Source organism: Thermobia domestica, chromosome 5 (genome assembly GCF_964235325.1).
Source record: "Thermobia domestica chromosome 5, izTheDome1.hap1.1, whole genome shotgun sequence".
Lineage (NCBI taxonomy): Eukaryota > Metazoa > Arthropoda > Insecta > Zygentoma > Lepismatidae > Thermobia > Thermobia domestica.
In genome coordinates this window covers 119,267,605-119,291,523 of record NC_137458.1, presented here as the reverse complement: position 1 = coordinate 119,291,523, position 23,919 = coordinate 119,267,605, and the positions used below count along the sequence as shown (strand labels likewise).

General features: G+C 34.6%; 1 protein-coding gene across 1 annotated transcript in view; it reads right to left on the bottom strand.

Annotated features, from left to right (window-relative positions):
• Positions 1-23,579, bottom strand: part of LOC145686072 (uncharacterized) — a 33,026-nt gene extending 9,447 nt beyond the window's left edge. Inside the window, exons 1-4 of the mRNA XM_081758987.1 lie at positions 23,347-23,579; positions 8,769-8,890; positions 4,369-4,548; positions 875-1,604 (exon numbers count right to left, since the gene is read on the bottom strand). Coding sequence (XP_081615113.1) covers positions 875-1,604; positions 4,369-4,548; positions 8,769-8,890; positions 23,347-23,365 — 1,051 coding nt within the window. The 5' untranslated portion in view covers positions 23,366-23,579. The remainder of the gene's footprint in view (positions 1-874; positions 1,605-4,368; positions 4,549-8,768; positions 8,891-23,346) is intronic.
• Positions 23,580-23,919: the final 340 nt, after the last annotated feature.

Below are 23,919 nucleotides of genomic sequence, written 5' to 3'. Positions count from 1 at the left end.
TGAGTCAGGTAAGACATGGAATGTGAAGTCTTTCTTTGTCAAACCCAAGGCCGGGGGAGGGGGGAGGAAGGGATCTCTTATAATTTGTATGTGAGAGATACGCGGCGATCATCATTTTTGGATTGGCGAGTGCGTCTGACTTTGAAATTTTGCGCCCTGGTAGTTCAACGTAACAAATTACAGACGATGTATAGCAAAGAATTTGCTTATCTACATTCAAACACGAATAACTTAAAATTCAGTTCAGATGGCAGGAAATAGCCCTACTAGTGGAAGTTCAGTAGTTTTAATATGGAGTTCGTCATCAATAAGTATTTTAGCTCAAACGCAAAACAGAATTATTAGAATTTAATATTCAGATTTGATCAATCTGAATAGGCCTATATGAGGAATGATCGAGAAGCATGTCTCCATTGAGAAACAATTTTCATCTTTATTTCGTCATTTCCTTCTGTAATTGTTACATCTGCAAGTATGATCATTTTTTTGCTGCTGAAGATTTTTCATTGAGATAATTACGAAGACAATTATTGAGAAACCTAAAATTAATTTTATTTTAAACGAAATGGCAGAAATGAAACAAGAAAATCCACCTTCTCAAGATTAAACAAAAAAGTCACCTTAAAAAAACTTGAAATTCATGGACGATTAATTAAGAAATATCTTGTCATAGTTTAATGAGTTTTATTCAGTACGAAATGTTCACTCATTTGTTAAAATACTTGAAGATAAATTGTTGCTTTTGAATTGAGTCTTTCTTCATGTATTACCTAAGATGCGGTTATTCAAGTTTAACTAGTTCAATTTTTGTTCGTTTTGAGGCTACTCAATGAAAAAAAGGGGTAGCAAAGCTGAAATAAATAATTTTAATTACCTTTATCAGATTTCCTGGCAATACTGTTTCCAGACATTCCTGAAGAGACATCGCCACTAAACAAACTTCGACCCATTTCCATGAAATCGTGGAAACGAGCTTTTCTCGCTACAGCTTCCATAATTTCATCCTCGATATTTTCTTCCTCCTTTTGTCTCAGCTCTTGCTGTTCTTGGTTTTGTATTTCTTCTTCTGCCTTTTCTACTTCCACAACTTCTTCTTTACTATCGTTCTGAGAATCTTCTTGTGAGCTGTCAGTGGTATCAGACATCATTGCACCAGAAGTTGTTTCAGAAACTTGTTCTTTCATCTCAGAATCATCTGCGATCAAGATTTCTCCCGGTTCTTGTTCAGTGTACACTTCTTGTCCATCATCATCTTCTTCTTTTTCCTGTTCTTTCTCATCTTCCTTTTCTTGTTCTTGTTCTCCTTTATCTTTTTCCATTTCTTGTTCTTCTTTCTCTTCTTCCTTTTCTTGTTCTTGTTCTTCTTTCTCTTCTTCCTTTTCTTGTTCTTCTTCTGATGGTTCATCACTAGGTGTTGTCATGTCGTTGCTGTCGTCTACCTGTTCTGGTTCTTCTTCATAATACGGGTCTTCAGGACGTCTCACATTTTTCACTTCAGTCAAATAATATTGCAACAAAATATCTTTGTATTCCTGTTCAACAGAGAAGTTTCTGTAAACGTAGAACCAATTGCGGAACTCTGGAGCATTTTTAACATTCTTTTCCTGTAAATAATAAAATTATTATAATACTCATGAAACTTTAGCTAAATACGTATGATAGTTTAAAGTAATTTAGATCTGTTAAAATGTGATCAATAGCATAGCTGGTACAAGATTTATACAAACAGATAAACAATAAAATGCATCGTATAAACAAGGGTTACACAATACATGAGAAAATAATAGTTACAATTTGAAAATGTGTAAAAAGTAAACTTGGATTTGTACAACATACCATGGCTATTAAATTATAAACACGTAAAAAGTAGCACGAACGAATCTCACAAATCCTATACACATAAAAAGAGAAAAAGAAACCAAAGGAAAAATTATAATTTTTCTACATAAACTTTCTGAGAAGTACAATATTTAAAAAAAAAAAAAAAAGTTCTGTATTATTGAGTTTGCCCCTCAATCTGTGACGTCATAATGTATCATTTCCCACAATCAGAAATGTTTGAATCACGTGAATCTTTTAAACAATATTTTGTACAATATATTAGATAATTATGCTGCAAAATAGTAATAGTAATTAATGAGTTCAATAATAATTTGAAAGATATATTGTAAATCAAACGTACCCTACAACAAGATAAAAGAGGATGTCATATCAACTATTTTATTCACAACATGAATCAAGCTGGACCAGATAGAGTTTTCTTTTTGTGGTTAGATATCATATTGAAACAAATGAAAGGATTAAAGCTACAATGACATAAGTCACATTTTCTTTATTTTCCAGAAAGTAACACAAAAGATATTGTAATAAATTGGGGAACAAAACGCTGTTTCCTTTATCTCTACATCTTCAACTGCCATTTTTTTTTCAGTTGAATAAAGCTTTGTCTTACATTTTCTGTCAACAGATTGACTTATCTAGATCTGATTTCTGTATTTAACAAGGGAGGGGACACAATTGTCCCAGACCTATAGCGATCAAACTCGGTGAGTCGGTAGACCTTGACCCCAAACACTATAGTCCGTTGAAATGCTTCGCTACTTTCGCCTGCGACCGGAGTTATATGATTTTTGAAATTTTTGGTATTTTGTTTTATGTACGCTCAAAGGGAAATAACAGATCTTCCTATAAATTAGTAGATAGTACTCAGTAAGCACTTTAATTTGATACTCCATATGATCCTATAGCACTCACGATATAGGCGCAAAGCAAAGTGTATATATATAAAGTGTTGGTGCTTGTAAAATCTCAAATACATTTAAGAACTATTGCAATTGTCTACCTACAGATGATTTGTGGTGACCGTGGAGCCAGTGGTTCTTAAAATACAGAATTTGAAAGGTATTATAGAATATTGGTTTTTTACGCTGTAAGTACTGACACTTTCGACCTGTATCTTCATTCATCAAAACTATTTACTCGATTCGCCTGGAATAAAGCTGGGTACGATGTTTGCGCGGATTGTAAATTCTGAACATCGAAGCAATTCTGTTTCAACTTGACTACTGACGACTGTGCGTTGTGTGAAACACCACAATTCATCATCTTGTGGCTGGTAAAAGAAAAACCTTTGATTTAAACATTTGTATAGTGATTTTCATTACCATGCAGATGTAAATAACTACACGGATTTGTATAACTGAACATGTCAATCTTTGTCATTTGAATGAATTCTGTGGAATATAACAATTATATGTCATTCGACACATAGCAGTATAACGTGAAATAAAACATGTTTCTCAAATACGAAATAGTTTGAAACTTACATACGTATTGATTACTGATTTTTAGTATTATATATCAAACTACGCAAAACGTTGAACTAAATAGAATGAGTTATAGTTTGTAGATATAAATCGAGAAGGTCAGTAGTTAGAGCATAAAAACACAATATTCTACAATACCTATAAAATTATGTATCTTAAGAACCATTGTCCCCAGAATAATCAAAAATCAACTGTAAGTAGACAATTGCAATAGCAATTCAAAATACATTCACGATTTTGAATACACAAGCATCAAAACCAGAGATATTTTTGTTTGTACATAGTTCCCAGACTTAAGACATTTTGTCGTTTCACGTTTATATCGTGAATACTATAAGGACATATGAGTTATCAAATTTGATACATATATATATATATATATATATATATATATATATATATATATATATATATATATATAAGATCCCTTATTTACCTATATACTTAAAATTTCAAAAATTCTGTAACTCTGGCCCCAGGCAAAAGTTGCAAAAAGATTCAACGGATTATAAAGTTTGGGGCCAAGCTCTATCCTCACCGTGTTTGATCACGATAGGTCTGGGACAAATGTATCCCCTCCCATGTAAGTCTTTCTTTTTGAAAAATCGATTCACATTTTGGCCTTTCAAAGTTTGTGTAACTTTCGTAAAGTGGGGACATATTTACTAAACACTAACCGCCTTATGAAGAGTCGTTTTGACATATGATTAGAGTCATACTAAAAGTCTGGCTACTGCAGGAAACATATGTTAGTCGAACTCTTTAGCATGTCACTAATCTCACGTTAAAACGACTCTGCATAATGCCCTAAATGTCTATAATCAAGAACAATTTTAATCGCCTGTATACGTAGTGTTTTAGATCAAAATAACTCGTGGTATCACATTAAAAAAGAAAAGTAATCAACGGTTAATTCCAATGCATTATATTTACATATTTAATGCCCAAGTAATTTCACAACATTGGATAGACTAGATTCATTAGATTCATGTTTCATGTTAAGAATAACCAATATCTACATATGTTATTTTATATTACTTACCCCAAGACGTGTGAGTACAGAATTATAGCTAGTCCGCACTAGGTCTACATCTTCAGGTAGCCGAAGAACGTTTGCTAACTGCTGTCGTGTTTGGCCTTTAGCACCTTCTGCCAGTAAAGCCAAGATTGTGGAGTAGCCCAAAGGAGAAAAGGCTACATTGCAATCCTTATCTTCATAACCCTAAGAATCAAGAAAAGACGCTAATTAATATACATGAGTTAATATACTATAATAAGTGTTAAAAGAAATGTCTGATATTTGATTGTTTGCAGTCTTGTAATCGTTTTGCTTGAGAAGGAGAAGACAAGGTGTCTCAGTAATAGAGGACTTACTTCTGGTGCGAAGAGTTGCATGATCAATATCAGGCCATGTGACCTAGAGGTGGACAACATCGTCTCTGTGAATTCTCTCGAGGTTCTGTTTCCTCCCACATTTACATGCCACTACTTTCATATTCATTCACTTTTATTAATCATGCGTCCTTTTAGCTTAAACGGCATAGTTGTGGGACTAATAATAAAAAAGATTTCATTAAAACATTAAATCCAAGTCAATCTTATGCTGATCAACAGAAGTTGAACATTCACTGTAAGGTCAGCAGTTTATCCTTTTGGTAACAATGTGATGTCTTGCTAATTTAGTTCTTGTCATTATTTAACTTTGAAATGAATTAGAACAGTACTAATCAAACATCCTCTTATATGACTTGTAGAACGCCTTAATTTCCAAACAGGTCAAGAGTGCACCGCTCCCTGACTTTTTCAATGTAATTTATAACAAAAAAAAAAGTTGCTAATAATAAAGACACGACGCATTTGTCAATATCTACAAAAAATATATTTTAAAAACCTTAATACGCAAAATAAATATGAAGAAAAGCAATTGTCTTGATGTTACAGAGTTACTATGATGTTGCTAAAGTAGGTTTTTGTGTTTACCAGAGCCATAGATGATTCCTATTTTGTTGAGAAAATTCATTAGCGATTGGGATAACAGGTCATAAACAACTTACAATAAATATTTCTTTTATGTCTGTTTTTTTTTTGTTTGTTTGTTTGTTTGTTTGTTTGTTTAGTGGTTGACAATGAATTTCTCTCATCAAAGTTGCCAATTCTCAAGAACATAATTTTACTCATAAACAACAGATATTAATTTCACAATAAAATTCATCGAAAGTAATAAATTCTATAATAGTTATGTTCTTTTCAACAGCATGTTATTAATGTTAAACTTAGCATTTTCGATAAATTTTCCGTATAGAAAAATTCGCAGTGTGATCCACTATTATGTCTATTTTCAGTACATTATAGATCTGAAGTTACATGGTTGCTTTCAATTGTGTAATGTACTACAGTCCTTACCATTTCATATTTCAACGTGAAAGCCAGCGTTAGTATCACGCTGTTGCAGGCGAAGTCCAGCTTTCGCGATAGACCGTTGCAATATATTGCTGGGCACCGAGGCTACTCCTTCCTAATATCTGCTTCCAGAGTATCCAATTCATGTGGTTTTCTGCTATTAATTTCTCTTTCAAGTACTCTCCAGAGGAAGAAATTTAATGGGTCAAGTCTGGGCTTTGTGGTGACCACTTAACATTTCTACGACATCCAATAACGCAGCCTCGAAATATGTGATCTAGTTTCTTGTTATAACAACACAAAATGTGTGAGAGGCGTGATCATGTATGAAGCTCATATTATCCACATCGTGTCGACGCTTTATGAAATGGTAAATACTATATCACATTATTCAATTGAAAACGATCAAATAGCTAATTTAATGACAGATTTATAGTACAGTAAAACCAGTAATTACCCTGAAGTAATATTTCAGTAGACATTTATGAAGGATTTTTTGTAAATCTAATATATATAGGCCCTATATATATATATATATATATATATATATATATATATATATATATATATATATATATATATATATATATATAGAGAGAGAGAGAGAGAGAGAGAGAGAGAGAGAGAGAAATTCAAAAGATTTTTTACGGTTATTGATTTGAATATTTACTTTACATCAAAATTTCACCTCTTGATTTTGTTGAGTATAACAGTAAAACCATTTCCTTTCATTTGCTTCAAAAATAATATTTACAAACGGATCAAGGTCATATCATGTACGCTAATTGTTAAGAAGAAAGACAAATATGGTATTGGTTTTGGACTGATACACCCAAAAGATTATGCCTATATAGCGCGTGTATGAAATTATTTTGTTAATGACACAATGGTTCAATAAAAATGGCATATAACTTAATACAGTTGTATTAATGGACACTTCATAGGCATATGAAAGTTGTAATTTATTACATTAATACTTGGTTTTCTTCTTGGATCTAAAGTCTCCAACTATTATTTAATATTCCTACGAAGTTTCCATCGGTACATTAACGTATGTCTTTTATATTCAACTACTACCATTAAAGAAAACTTCAGGAATCGGAGATATATATATATATATAACATAACGAAAAGTGTTAGTGATTCATGTTAAACTGAAGATCTTAATCCATCGACAAGCTGTACCCACTCCTGCTCCCTCTTAACGATACTCATTTAATAATCATTTGAATTTACAAAATGTTGTTATACAAGTGAATAGGTATTAGCTATTATAGTTATTATAGCAGTTGTGAAAAAAGAGGTACAAACTCATATATACCTAGGCAGGGTTGGCAAAAACCATGGTTTTTATTTAAAAAACCAAAAAAACCGGTTTTTTGGTTTAAACCAGGTTTTTTTGGTTTAAACCAGGTTTTTATGGTTTAAATAATTTGCTCTATATATTCATATCATATATGGACAGAAATAAGTTTGTTTCGCCTTGATGTTATGCAACAACCGGGTTATGCTGGAAGGGGTCACATAAGCTTAAAGCGGAATAAAAACCGCTTCTCGAGTTACATCCGAGAGAAATTGTCCTCCATTTGAACTCGGAACCAGGACTAATTGGCCACAAATGCGATACGTCTGCCGACTCACTCACGAAGGAATCCTGATAAAAAAAAAAATACGTTGTACTGATCTTTACATGCTTCTTAATATAACTGTCAAGACTAATTTCAGAAGGACAAAAAGATAAACAGTTGCACAAGTGAAACCATTATACAGAATTACATATGAACAATTTCAAAGTACTACGGAGTACAGAAGAACTAATTTAGTTCAAGTTAGTTAACAACGACTTTTATTGGTCCAAATTAAAGAAATACAACGACTTAATCTGCATATCAATAAGAAAAGTGAATAAAGATACGAATTTTTTGAGTCCACTTTGGCTCAGACTCATTTATACATAAATAGATACCAAAGATACTTATTTCACTAAATGCCTCTCATGGGGTCTGTATGACCCCCCCCCACACACAAAAAGCACGGCATTTTCGATGTATTTTATCAATAGTAAACATTGAAACGAAACAATATTTAGAATTTTTCTTCGATTGCAATTACATAACAATAATAACAACTACAAAAAAATCACAAAATAAACATTTATAAACTTTTGCTTTTGTAGTATAATCTTTTTGAGTAATGAATGGGAAATTTAGGTCTGAATATAATACGAATAATACACGGGAGTGAAACGCGATAACCCACAAATTTGTGTTCATCAAGATTTTACAAACACTTACACTTTTACGAACATTTTTTTGTTTTTTGGTTTAAACCAGTTGGTTTTTTTGAAAAAAACAGCTGGTTTAAACCTTGGTTTAAACCATGGTTTAAACCACCTTGGTTTAAACCAGCCAACCCTGTACCTAGGTACAGCTAGGTATAATTAAAACCATTAAATATTAGCCAGTAAGCAAAATAAGAACGTGCTTAGAGCACCAAGCGTGTTCCTGATGCTCTTTAAGTAATTTTCGATTATTTGATAATTTTTCAACTTTACTACATTTAATATTTTCTGAACTTCGTGTATTCATTTAGAAACTTATTAATGGTATATTTTTGATATAATCTGAAAAGAAATTTTCACTGTAAGGGCACATTTTATTATATAAGCATAATCTTTTGGGTGTATCAGTCCATAACCAATACCACATTTGTCTTTCTTCTTAACAATTAGCATGCATGATATGACCTTGATCCGTTTGTAAATAATATTTTGGAAGCAAATGAAAGGAAATGTTTTTACGGTTATACTCAACAAAATCAAGAGGTGAAATTTTGATATAAAGTAAATATTCAAATCACTAACCATAAAAAATCTTTTGAATTTATATATATATATATATATATATATATATATATATATATATATATATATATATATATATATATATATATATATGTGTGTGTGTGTGTGTGTATGTGTGTGTGTGTGTGTGTAAATGGATGTATTTTTCATATTTGTTCTTGTAATGACCTTAAACTCACCTGTAATATAGCGGTAGCCAATTCGTTGGTACCTTCTCCTACAAATTTCCGTGGATCAGCCAATTCCCTTAGTTGTATTTTAGGAGAGGATTTGACAGTTGCCAAAACAACAAGAAAAATCACTGTAAAGAAGATAAAAGCAAAAAGTAAATATTGTTTCTTATCTAAGTGTATATTTGACAATATTAAAACTCCAATTGGTGAACTTCATCGAGTGGAACTAAGTCATATCAATAAAGGAAAGCTTTTGACGTACAGGTTACGATAAAATCCATAAAGCTAATTTATTTTGTAAACTCTCTATGATGACCATGACACTTACTCTTCATTGTGATACTAGCAAGATAGCAGTAACCTCGTGAAGCATAGCTGCTAATCCTCTAGCCTTTGATGTGACAGGTCCCGGGTCCGATACCCTGTGCAGAGACACTCGGTCGGAAAGGTATAAAAGTCTTTTCAGCCCAGCCATCCTGAATGAGTTTTTTCTTGGGTTTTCCCCATTCGCACAAGGCAAATGCTGGGATAGGACCGAACACGAATATCCCAGGCTACTTATTCCCCATTCCTTTCTTCCTTCCCTATTTCTCTGAGTAGTTTGATCGCCTCATATGTTACGGGCTAAAATGATCATAGACACCGAAAACCCAGAAATCTAATTCCTAATCCTAATCGTATTTTCTACTTGCAAGATAACAGTATACCGTATGATTAATGAATTATATCACACAATTATAATATTGTCCAAAGACGAGACATATATCAGTCAAAAGATCACAACGAGATAAATAAAATAAAGTCTTAAACTCTCATGAGTAGTTTTTTGAAAATATCAGAAAAAAAAACTGTTGTTATGGCGCTAAAATGTATGCCATTCATTCTATCCCAAAACCTTCTCCCCCCTCCAAAAAAGAAGCCGCTTTTTTGTATCTGTACTAATCATATCTATATACTTTAATTGAAGACTGAACCTAATTTTCTAATACAAAATGCGAGAAACTTAGCAACTTGTACTCACGAACAATTGCCAGAAGAAGCCGCGTCAAAAAATTCAGTTTGGGTTTTCTTGTGAGAATTCATTTTCATGCTATGCAAGTCTTTTGCTGAAGATACATACCGTTATATGCTACTCGAGGTTATCTTTTGTGTCGGCAGTGCTTTGTAACGGTCAACTTGATCACGATTACGCTTTCGAAATGGTGAAGAAATAAGACTTAAAACAAAATAAAACACTCATTTGATGTATATAAAAACAACGTAGGAATGGAAAGACAACAGGGTAAATAATATACCAATTGAATTCATTAAGAATATGGCAGACAAGGGCAAGAAAGAAAATTTCCGACTCATATATGAAAAAGGAGAGTCGTCAAAAGACTTCGTGAAGATGATCATGATACTGATGAGTAAGAAATCGAACCCAGAGCGATGTGAAGATTGTAGAACTATTAATATCATATCGCAAGCAGTAAAAATTTTGCTTCGAACACTGAACAGAAGATTGTAATGAAAGAAGAAATGAAAAAGTTGAGGAGGAACATTTTGAGGAGAAGTAAAGTCACAAGAGATCCAATTCGATTATTATGGATAATCAATAAAAGGTTTATGGAAAAAGGGAACGAGATGTATGTTCTATTTATTGATCTAAAAATGCTTTTGACCAAGAGAATTGGGAATTCATGTTTGGAGTTCTAAAGAAGATTGGGTTGGAATAGAAAGATCGAAGACTCATGAGAAACTTATTTATGAACCAACAAGTAAGTGTTAGAACAGGAAAGGAAATGACAGAGGAGAGTGCAATTAGAAGGGGAATTCGACAGGAATGCTGTCTCTCGCCAACGTTATTTGATATCTATCTAGAAGCGAAGGTGATAAAGAGGATGCATAATCAAGACAGCATTTCAGTAGAAGGCGGAATGATTAGGTGTATATGGTTTGCATAGGATATGGCGCTTGTCGCGGAATCTGAAAAGAAAATCAATAAGGTGTTAAAAAGCTTGAGGAAAGGCTGTGAAGAATATGAGATGAAAATAAATGTTAAAAAGACAAAAGTTATGGTGATTGGAACGAAGAGGTCGGTGACAAATATAGAAGTAGGAGGGGAGAAAATAGAACAGGTGACTAGTTTTCGATACCTAGGTACTATTAGTAATGATATAAAGTGCGAACGTGAAACAAAAGCAAGGATAGGAATGGTGAAAGAAGCCTTTAGGAGGAGGAAAAGTTATTTTGTGGAATCTTGAATAAAGAGTTGATAGAAAGAGTCATAAAATGCTTCGTGTGGAGTATTATACTGTACGAGGCAGAAACATGGGCATTACGAAAAAAAAAAAAAAAAAAAAAAGGAAAACAACTGGAAGCTTTCGAAATGTAAAGATGGAAAATAATGGAGAGAATTGGCTGAGTCGAGCGGAAAGCGAATGAGAGGTTGTTAGAAGTGGTAGGGGAGAAAAACAATTTTAGATATGATTGAGAAGAGGAGTATTTGCTTTGATTTGTGGTTAGATTTTGAGTTTAGCATCCCTTTCAGCAGTAAGGCTATGTGAGACGTGGACCTACAGCTTAACATGGGATTTGAACCATGAGCTCCCGTCTGGAATCGAACCCACATTAAAAGGGTGTACGCTAACCGCTTGGCCACGAGGGAGTTCGAGAAGAGGAAGAGAAACTAATTGGGACATTCGCTAAGAAGGAACTGTATCATGAGGAACGTGATGTAGGGTATGGTGGTAGGAAAGAGAGGAAGAGGAGGATGGAGATTAGAATTTATGGTCGATATTAAAACAGAAATATCGTCATGAAGACAAAGAGGTTAGCTAAAGACCTTCGAGCATGGAAGCTTCTCACAAGGGAACCTTCCGAAAATGATAGTTGCAGTGAAAGATGTGACCTATACCAATTGAAAGAGCTGTAACAGAGATGAGCATTCCCAAAAAATTAGCTGCCCATAGCAATAGGTTCAAGAAATATAAGGAGTGGAAGTTCGGGAAACAGCAAGGTTGGACAAGTGGCGAAAAGTGCAAATTCCGCAAAAAAAGAGGGGCACGGCAAAATACAATGCTGACAAGTGATATATAGAAAGAGACTTGCCACAATAGGGAACAAATGAAGGTCACCAGTGGGGTTAACAGTGTTGCTAACTGCAATGAAAAGTACATGTTTTGTAAAGAGCACTATATGAAGTGAGTTAATATTCAGTGTCAACCTGTCATGTAGAACATAAGATATGTTGTGTATAATTAGTGGTACAATCTAACAAAAGGAAATAGAAAAACAGAAGTACGAAAAATACGGAAAAGACGGAGTTGGCCATAACGCACCACATTTGATCACTAGCTGTGCATATTAGAATGAACAAAACAAGAAAGCACCAACTATGCAGGAAACCGACGTAAATAGAATCAAAAAGATAAACGAGTTCCAAAGTTGGCAACACTGGTCATGAAAATCCAGACAATTGTAATATAGTTAGGCCACTCGCTGCACAAAAAGAAAATTCCGGCAACAGGCATTGGTCTTCGCATCATTTGTGCATGCTCGTCAACATTGTACGTGCAATTGTTCGATGAGACAATGATCCAAACAGAAGATACATTTGCATTGAGCACACCGGAATGCTGCCAATCCGTCACACATGGTACAATGATCGCCTGTGAATGTCCAAAGAAGTGTCGGAACCTTTGATGGTCTTTCTATCACATATCCACACCTGCAGAAAGCAAACATAATCAAAGGCTTGAATAAACATGCCGTAAACTGGTAATGGGTTAAGGCTTGAAGTTTCAGAAAATTCTCGCGGGATCAAATGTTAAAGTGAGTATCTGATAATACAAGCTCTTTAACGTAGCGCACAAAGTTCTTGTATGGTCTAAAAACATAAATATCAAGTGGTTGTATCAGACCCGTACAACCAGGAGGGATCAGATCAACTTTGAAATTCACTCCGGATGGTACATGCTCGTAGAGCAAGTTGGTGTCTTTGTTCGCTGTCCAAGAATCAACAAGTAGTACAACATCAGTTAGGTTTCTTTCTGCCAAACTTGGCCAAAACAAGTTGGCATAAAACACGCTTAAATCACTCTTCCGCATGTTTGCGGTTGTATTTGGGAAGGCCTTAATATTCGGAAGAGTTTACAAAAAGTTAAAATGGCCGCCAAAAATATCTGCTCGGTGACAAGAACATCGTGCATTTTTGGCATCCATTTGGAAACCCGTGCTTCATATAGCAAATGATTCTTATAGGCGGTGTTGCATCTATCCAAAGAAATATCCTCCCCATGTTCCCATTTGAAATGTTGCGTTTGACCCCTCGAGCTTTATGATGGGGGCCCTGGGGGACTTGCTTCTTACAAAGTTTTCTTGGCCCTCGACATGAGTACATTCCTGTGCAATTGGATTTGCAACATCTCTTTTCGCTTCACAGCAATTTGAGATCACAATGTTCGATGCCATGTTAAGACACAATATATATTTGTGGTGGCCATTTTAAAACCATGCTTCATATAGCAAATGTTTCCTATAGGTATTGTTGCACATTCCATGATCTATTGAAAGAGGTACCACTCGGTCCCTGTTGCCATTTGAAAGTTTGAAGTTGGCTCCTGGGGCCCTAAAATGGGGGTCCTGCGGGCACTTGCTTCTTACAGACTTTTATCACCCCCTGACATTGGTACATCCCTGCACAACTGGATCCGTCACATTTTTGTTCGTTTTGCAAATCTTTCAGGTCACAAAGTTTGGTGGGACACCCTGTATATTCCCACACACGAGCCAACCATGACATAATGTTCACTACTTCTATTATCGGTTGTTGGCTCAACCCAACCATTTCATGTTCCCCGACTTGACATTGCCTCAACTACTCCAGCATTGATGCATTCCGAGTGATGCCTGTTGTCGGAATTTTCTTTTTGTGAAGCGAGTGGCCTAACTATATTACAATTGTCTGGATTTTCATGACCAGTGTTGCCAACTTGGAACTCGTTTTTCTTTTCGATTCTAGGTACGTCGGTTTCCTGCATAGTTGGTGCTTTCTTGTTTTGTTCATTCTAATATGTACAGCTCGAGATCAAATGTGGTGCATTATGGCCAACTCCATCTTTTCCGTATTTTTCGTACTTCTGTTTTTCTATTTCCTTTTGTTAGATTGTACCACTGATTATACACGTCATATCTTATGTTCTACATGACAGGTTGACACTGAATATTGCACTCACTTCATATAGTGCTCTTTACAAAACATGTACTTTTCATTGAAGTTGGCAACACTGTTAACCTCACTGGTGGCCTTCATTTGTTCCCTATTGTGGCAAGTCTCTTTCTATACATCACTTGTCAGCATTGTATTTTGCCGTGCCCCTCTTTTTTGCGGAATTTGCACTTTTTGCCCCTTGTCCAACCTTGCTGTTTCCCGAACTTCCACTCCTTATATTTCTTGAACCTATTGCTATGGGCAGCTAATTTTTTGGGAATGCTCATCTCTGTTACAGCTCTTTCAATTAGCATAGGTCACATCTTTCATTGCAACTATCATTTTCGGAAGGTTCCCTTGTCAATTGCAGCAAGTGACTTGTCAATAACGGCAGAATACCTATAATGATGATGATAGAAGCAGGGCCGTGCCGTGGGGGGCGAGCGGGACGACGGTCCCGGGCGCCGAAGTAACAGGGCAGAAAAAGTTCGAGAGAAAAAAGGAGAAAAGATAGGAAAATTGCTTGGAATATATGTATGGGGGCGCCGTCGTATACTCTCGCCCCGGGTGCTGATTTTCCACGGCAAGGCCCTGGTTAGAAGATTAAAAAAATATTATATTTTAGGCTCATAGTTAAAGATCAATTGTAATGCATCAGTTATTGAGACATAAGGTGAATCAGCTGCATACAGAAATTACTTTATATTTTTTCTTTCAGATTCGAGAACAAGTTTGATTATGCGCTAAAGTTTAGAAAGTTGTGAAACATATTATATGCAAGGTGAGTCGTAAGTCTTGCAATATCTTGTATTACATCTTGGACAAGTGCAAGGTCAAACTACTCCAAGATGTAATGTGGTGAGATATTGTAAACTCATAGATACTCGTAACAGTTACGCCATTACAATATTCAATTTAGAGGAATGACATCCATTGTAACAAGTTCGAGTTACAGTAGAGTAATTACATTTTCCTTTTTTTTTTTTTTTTCTTTCTTTCTTCTTTCTTCAGAAATTAACGCAATTCGAGATCAAACAGATGTTTCCTTTACTATTATACCTTCCATTACCATATGTTAGCAGTTGAATGAAGCTTTGACTTAGGTTTTCTGTTAACAGATTGACTTATTAAATCTAATTCGGGGCCGCAGTGGCTCAGTGGTAGAGCGTTCACCTCTGGTGCATGGGGTCGCTGGTTCAAACCCTGCTTCCGCCAAGTGAACTTTGTGGTGGACAAACACCGTGTGCGTGGGTTTCCTCTGGGTTCTCCCGTTTCCTCCCACTTTCTTCATTCCACCATTTCATTCATTTCTCATAATCACCGTCTCCTTTAGCCTAACCGGCATAACCGTGGGACGTAAAACTCAAAAATTTCATTTCATTTTCATTTAAATCTAATTTCTATGTCTTCCTTTTCTTAAAAGCGCCTTACAGCATTGTAATGCTAAAAAGCCTATAACATCATGATTATATTTTATAAGTCTTCAACTTTTGGCAATGTCTTATATGCTACTAGAAAATGATAGACACGTCAGTACTAAGCATGCTTAATAATCCATGAACACATGTAAATCTGTGGGATTTTGAATGAAAGAAATGTATGAACGGTGGGACTGTGTCAGCAATAACGCATACAATTGCATAGAGTAAGGATATATTATCATAGTACAGTAATTATGGATTTGACTCACCTTCAAAGCAATAATTTCTCTCTTCCTTCTCCAGCTTCCATATACGCTAATCATTTCTATTTAAGGTAAATACATTGTTTTATGTTTTTAATTCTACTAATTTACCTATTTATTCAAATATTATTTGTTAAAACAATATTTTCTCTTAAAATACAGTATTTACTATTAAAATCATCTTGAAAGTTCTAGTTTGTGGAACCTATGAATGGACATAAATCCAGTTTCAATTATTTTTTAAAGGGGAGAGATTGCCTTGACACTGAAACAGGATTCTAGAATGGCGGATTCCAATGTGTCACTGTAATTTTAAGATACGATTCTGGCATTCATCTTATAGAAGTGAGGAAACCTTGAAAAATACTCAGTAGCCCTATAGATGGCTGACCTCGGGATTCGAACGCAGGTCCTCGGAGTTTGCGACATCGGTAACATTTCACTCAAGTAAGATTTTTTAAAAAGGCTTTATATCGTGTCTATTTTTAAACAAAATGACTTAAAGTGATACCTTTGGTATACTTTAATTTTGCACCTAAAAATACGTATATTTACCTGGAAAATAACTACCTAAGGCGTAACCAAGACATGTGTTAACATTACATTACAAAGAAATGAGTTGTTACCACTGATTTTGTTTAATAATAGTAAGTTTATTTTTGTGTATCGAACTTCACTAAGTGAACTGCGTTAGTAATAATTGTGTACTAGCTTTAAATTCTTTCTATTGAAAAAAAGTAAGTAGCATCTATCACCGTCCTTCCTTACGGTCACCGTTCAATCAACCCAGGGTAAGTGACTGACATTTCAAGATGTAATGGAGCAGAAACAAACTTGTAGAAGAATTTAGCAGGATTTTTTATTATTATTATTATTATTTGGACTCTTCATCAGTTTGGAAAAAACAAAGAAAGAGAGAGAGAAAACGGTTAACGGCATTAGTAGTTTTTTTTATTTTCTTTTACACATAGTCTTTCTTTCCTTCTTTCCTCTTCTTATTTTCTTTCTACATCAGCAACACCCAGTTTTACTACGAGATGAACAGTTAACGGCATTTGCAAGATACTCATGAAAGCCATGTAGGTAACAACATCAAGTTCCCCTTAATTTTGCTAATGACAGCAGCACTACTACATTGTTGTTTCTTTCTTTGGTTAGTTCTATCTTTTACAAAACGTTATGTAGTAATTTGTTATCACATATTGCGTAGTACTCTCACTAATTTACGGTTCCAGGAAGAGGAAGAAGCTAAAAGTGCGACTTGTCGAAACTGTACTTCCTGTGCTATCGTTAATCACAATTAAAGTTTTCATTTTTTTTTCGTTATGTACCACAAACGCTGGTATGATATCTTAAATACGGAAGAGTGTCCATATCTAGTATTATAACTATGCTAGAGAAAACAGAGATTGTCATTTGTCACAACTGCCAACAAAAGTGCATAATGAAAAGGAATCTGTTTAACGGCCATATAAATACGAGTATAAGTAAGTCACGATTAAAGGATTAACACAACAAGAATTTTAGGAACGATCAAAAAAATGCATTAAAAGATTGCGACCTTGGCCAATAATTAGTTTTTGGATCAGGAGCAACAAAATTTTTGAACGTCCCCTAAATCGAGTTTTCGTATTTTCTACTTAATAAGCACATCATACTGGGTTAACTGATAGTTTGTGTTTGGCTACACAATAATAGTTCTCCAGATATAAGGCGTACAAGAAAATTTTTGATTGAAATATATTGGATCTTTTGATCCAAAAACAAGGAACCTTAAAAGTTGTTCAGTTACAATGTTGTCCACCAGGCGTTAGAATTTGGGATCAAACCTGCTACTCTGACCCTGAGCAATTATATGTGAATGAATTGCTTACGTACAGGTATATGTACTGTACCGTGAAATCAGTCTATTGAAAAATGGCCAGCTTAGACGCTGACCAAGTTAAAAAATAATAAATGTATTTTGAAATAGAAACTATGGTATAGGCGTTTCTAAAACTATAAGTAATTATTATTCACATATTAGTTTGCATTTCATAAACAACATATAGTAAATATCATTATACAATATAAAAGCACCATATGCACGTAATAAATGTCAAGATTATTTTCAGTTTGTCATTCTTACACTGTGTTTTAAATCAAATTTCTGCATGCTAATTAGCTACTAAACGATATGTTGCATTATTTATTCTCTCTTTCACATGTGACACGTGACAGTAGGTCCAGTAAAGGTCGTTAGTTACAGGAAATGTTAAAGTGAGCAGTGAAATACAAAAAGTAACCCTGTAGTGCATTTTGAAACAGCTGTTAATATGTGCTGATCAGCAAGCAGCGAAACAAAAGAAACATATTTATCATGTTATCTTATTTTTCTTCATTTTTTACTACTTTGCAAGCTGAATCCGATCGTAATTTGTAAAATATGCTGCAAATCTTCCAGAAGGAAAAGAATTAGAACACATGACGAAACCAAAGGTCCCATACCTTAATCAATCCATCTAAATTGAATTAACAAATATTTTGCAATGTATCAGAGGGCATAATGGCAACATTTTTTCTTACTTCATATAGACAATAGACATGAAAGCAATAAACATTATCATCGCCTGCTGATTTTTTTTTTTTTTTTTTTTTTTTTTTTAAGTGTAGCAGTAGTATTTCTGTAGCTCTGTGGATTAAGAAATAGTATAATGACCTGTCTGCAAAATCTCAATGGAAACTACGGCCCACTTTGCTGAAGTTTTTAAGTTTTCGCATTTTTCTTTTATCAGTTCACATTTAACATTTTTCCATTTTATTCAAAAACATTCTTTTAAAAATAAAAATATAAAATTTTTAAAAGTTTATATGTTTTCAATTTTTAAAAATTCTGTACTGCACTCTCAAGTCTCATCGATACAATAGTATATACAGTTATTTCGATACGAAATCTTTGCATTTAGGTAGTATTCAATTTGCTTTCTCTCTACATCAATTTCTTACATTGTTATCGTATTTTGGCAGAAAAGAGGGGACGCAGTGGTTCAGTAGTGCCGCTGCGGTCGCGGTGTAGCGGTCTGTGACATTAGGTTGACTATTGTGAACTTAAACTCACCGCGGATGTACAAGTCCCTCTCAAGAATATGTCTATTCTTAACTGTTATCGATGTTTCTATGTTTGTATTGGTTTGATCTGCTTCTTTAATTACTTTCCTTAGGCTTTTATTCTTAGTGAATAAACAGTCAAAATTTATGAACTACATTTCTTTATTAACTTTTATTGCCATCTTTATCAACTTTCTAATCCAAAATCTTTATACATTTAATGATATACATATTTTTTTTATCTGCTATTACAGTAACTACATTATTTTCTTTTTCTTCGTAGTTTTCGGTAAGTACATAATAAAACCATTTTATGGCAATCAATGGTTACGTTCTCGTTCTACAGTCCTTGTCAGGTCCAGTAAAAAAACAACCGTGTAAGAAAGAGTTTATCATATATATATAATACTTAGTTTATTAGTTTTGCAAAACTACACCTCCACTTCATATCGTTAGTTTGCGTTAGTTTCGCTTTTTATGATGCATGAAGTTTTCTGCCGAGTGTGAAGTTAGCCCGCCCATAAACAATTTTCATAATTTTCTACCTCATATTGTTCGTTAGTTTATGTTAGTTTTGCGAAAACTTCCGATATTTTCTCAAAAGTGAACGTTATATTCAAGAAATAACTTTCCCGTCAAGTGAGAGTTAGCCCGCTTATAAACGCTTTTCATATTTTTCCACCTCATGTCCATTAATTTACGTTAGTTTTGCTAAAACTATCGTTAGTTTTGCAAAAATACACATTTTATTGGAAAATTGAATGGGTAGGCCAACTTCAGGGTTCCTCACCCACAATCGAATTTCGACATTCTTCAACTTATATCGTTAGTTTACGTTAGTTTCGCAAAAGTATACGTTTTATTCAAGAAATAAAGTTCCTTGCCAAGTGTGAAGTTAGCCCGCCCACAAACAATTGTCATAATTTTCCACCTTATGTCTTTAGTTTATCGTCAGTTTGTGATAATTTTGTTAAAACTATCATTAGTTTTACAAAAAGTACACGTTATATTCTTGAAATAAAGGTTCGCATCAAGTTTTACAAACTAACGATAATCTAACAACATACCGTATGAAAAATTTTATACAACGGATTAATTTAAAACTTGGCGGGCGTCTTGATTGCTTCAATAAAAAGAACATTTTTGGGAAATTAATGATACTTTTAGCAAAACTAACGTAAAATAACATTAAATTAACGACACGACGTAGATTTAAAAAAAAAAAAAAAGTTTATAAGCGGGCTAACTTCATAATTCGCGGGCAAAATTATTTCTCGAATAAAAAGTGTATTTTAGCAAAACTAAAGATACTTTTAGCAATAGTAACGTTAACTTACGAAAGACTAATGCTTATGTGAAAAATTATGAAATTAACTGTAGGAAGGATAACTTTACAGACGTGATTCGCTTGTTATATAGGGTTTATTTCCTGCACATTAGTAAAGTCGTTTATATTTTAGTTATTCCTTTTTTGTTCTAACAACTAACAAATAGAAACAGTTCGTCTTTTGTCATTATTTAAAGGTCATTATTTAAAGGTTTTGTATACTGCCAAATATATATAAAAAAAATACGTTATATAAAATAAAGAATTTAAGCCATTTACCATCTAAAAAATATTGTTAAATAAAAAAACAACTGCTTCAGGTTCTTTCTTAGAGACTATAAATGAAAGTACTCACTTTATGACGTAATAATTCTAGGACATACACATTTCTGCAGATGACGGTTTTGAAATCAACAATGGTCATTACTTTTCGAAACTGTCATGCTGTTTTGAATTCGTATCATCCCTTTTAAGCACTGTGGTTATACGAGACATGGATCTACAATTTAGGTGGAATCCGAACCACCTAATGCGTTAAAATTCTAAGGCTTTCCCATCTGAACACCAAAAGTGCGAACGCTAGCCACTACATAAGCAGGCAGGCTAAAATTCTCATGTTCTTTGTTGATCACTGGATTATTTATAAAAGAAAGAAAGAAAAGTGACGGTGGTGGGCGAATAGTGAAGACTCGTATGTCCCAATCTAGTGTTCCTGTTATTGTATTTTTTCATGATAGTATATATATATATATATATATATATATATATATATATATATATATATATATATGAATATATACTCTACCACTACAAAACGCGTTCACCTCCGGTGCTTGCGGTCCCTGGTTCGATCCCAGTTCGCGCCGTGTGGACTTTGTGGTGGACAAACACCGTGCTCGTGGGTTTTCTCGGGGTTCTCCCGTTTCCTCCCACTTTCATCATTCCACCATTTCACTCATTTCTCATTATCATCATCTCCTTTAGCCTAACCGGCATAATCGTGGGACGTTAAACTAAAAGATTTTCTACCACTACAAAAGTATCCACCATTCTATTTGCAGCTCTGAATGACAGACTACATATCGCTTTTGAAGATACTTAGAAGTTAAAGTGTACTACACTGCAATATGAATATCAGAAGTGTTGATTTACCTCAACTCACTCGAAGATTAAGGAATAGTGACTAACTTTGTGTCGCTCGAGCCCCATTCGTTCAACTCAATTCATTTTAGTTGGGAATCGAGCTACGGCAAATCATTTGACTACATATTGTACACTCTTGAGAAAGAATAACCTTACGGTACATGAAAGTTCAAAGTTCAATAGAAAGTGAGAAACGGGATATATACCGGTATAAACTCATGAAATGAAGGCTCCACTTCGGTATTGTGTTGTTTTCCAGGTATGCCTCTACTAGTTGAAAACTGACTGCTAGTGGTCAGCTACCAACTCCTGTGTCTCAGCTAAACTGAGTTTATCTACAAAAAGCTATTGGTAGGGCTTCGGTTCATGGCTCAATTCATTTAAGCCACAATCAAAGTCTATTGAGTTCAGTGGATTGAGTTTAACGTCTCTTTCAGCAGCGAGGCTATATGAGACGAGACCTACTGATTAACGTGGAATACAAACCACATGAGCTCCCGCCGGGAATCGAACCCGGGTCTCTCACGCCAAAGGCGTGTATGCTAACTGCTTAGCCACGAAGAAGCTCACAATCAAAGTCGAGTGAGCTGTTGGTATTATTATGGAGTAAATAGGATACCACTAAGTTTGGTGTCGTGAATGAACTGAATTAGAAAAACAAATGGTGAGAAAAAGATATTTAATGAAAATTCCTTTTCATTTATTGATTGAATTTTCTTTTTCTAGTGTTTGAAAAAGGTATACTAGTCCGACTCATGAAATCAATTGCGAAATCAGAAAGGTAATAGAAATAAAGAGTGAATAAGTCACTACGCCCTAGAAATCAGTGGCGTACGCAGAATTTAATCACGGGCAGATGTTCAAGTACTCAATCTAATATCCTTTAGGACACACATGATTTTTGGATATATATATAGCAAATGCTTATTCTTCCATATCGTGCTCAAATGCACGAATGCGGGAGGAGGGAATTAAAATCCGGAAATCTTCCTTTGCGTACCCTAGGATGTACTCTTTTGGAAACTCAAACTCAAATACACTATACTCTTTTTCTTTTTTCTATTTATAAAAGTTGTTGGTTTATACTTTATCTGTGTGTTACATCAAAATAATTTGATACAGAAACATTCAAAACTCAGAAGTTACTATTAATCAATATTAGTAAATGAATCCTCTTCAGCATAGGTGCCGATCATAGGGGGTAAAGCGAGGGGGCCCAGGCAATACTGAAGTTCCTTTAGGCCAACGTATTTGTATTACATTCCTCATAGATGTCTTGTTAGATTATATCTGACAATCCTAAATGATCCCCCTCAAATTATACAGAAAATGGTGCCACTGCTCTTAAAAGAAACGGTCAGATCCGTTCATTCATTCTCGCCATTGCACTCAGATCATAAAGTAATAAATTTCAATGTTTTTCTCTTTGCTCTTTAGTTATGAAGACATAGGGAAATACTGTGCCTCAGTGGTATAGCATTAACCTTTGGTGCGTGTGTCCCTGATTCGATACCCGGCCAAGTAAGCTTATGGTGGACAACATCGTGCCCGTGGATTTTCTCAGGATACTCCCGTTTCCTTCCAATTTTCATACCACCGATTTTTCCGTCATCGTTCATTAGCATTAATCATCCGTCTCGATTAGCGTAAAGAGCATAATCGTGGGACGTTAAGCTGAAAAATTTTCATTTCATTTCTATGAATTTATCATGTCTCCAGTTTCCTGTTGATTTACGTTAATATACTCCTTTTGCTCAGAATATTTCTGGTTGTCATTGCTAAGAATTGACATGACATCCTGCAGCCTTGTATGTAAACAATTGCGTCGATCAAGTAGCAACCGGGTAGTAAATCAAGTAGCGTTTTGCATTACCATTCCCTCTTAAGATTTATGTAACAGAGGAATGAACATTATGTTTCATAAATATTGTTATAAGCTTATATGAAGTACCAGCCAAATCAGTCTACTTGTTGCGTAGGGGCGCGTAGAGATCCACTGAATAAAATTCTTGACATTGATAGACATGTCACTGACAAATTTGCTACATAAGTAAAATTGATAGACATGTCACTGCTAAATTTGTTAGTAAGTAAAATTGATAGGCATCTCACTGATAAATTTGCTACATAACTAAATATCTTTACTTACAAATATGAGATGTCCACATGCTGGGATAGCGCTTTCCGACTTCCTGAACTCTGTGTATGGCCTAACTGTGCAGAAGGCGACTCGTCCAAGAACAGATAGTAACTTCTTCAGCCTGGAAACGTGATCGCTTCTTTATGTGCCGATCTTGAAGGAAGTATTCGTATCTCGGATTGCCCCGCCTTCTTCAGTCGGATCCAGCAGCTGGTAAGAGTAGGGAAGATCATGTGAATGGCCAGCAGGTAAGCACGCTACTTGGTCTGACAGTTCGTTCACCTCAGACAACAATATGCCTTCCGCGATCTGCAACGGTTCCCAAAACAAACACACTATTTCTCTTCAGATCATTTTCTTAATTTTTTTTTTTTTTTTTTATCTTACTGCCAAAACCTATTTTGAAAAAAGTTACCTTTCTCTGCAAGGTCAAGACCAAATCATAAGACGACGAACGGTTAACAGCTGAGGGAAAACTTGCTTATGCGCTTTTTTTATATATATAAAGTGAATATTTCAGCGTTCCTTGCACTGCTTTCTTACCCAAGGATAAAATCGTTCTCGGAAGATGTATAATTTCTG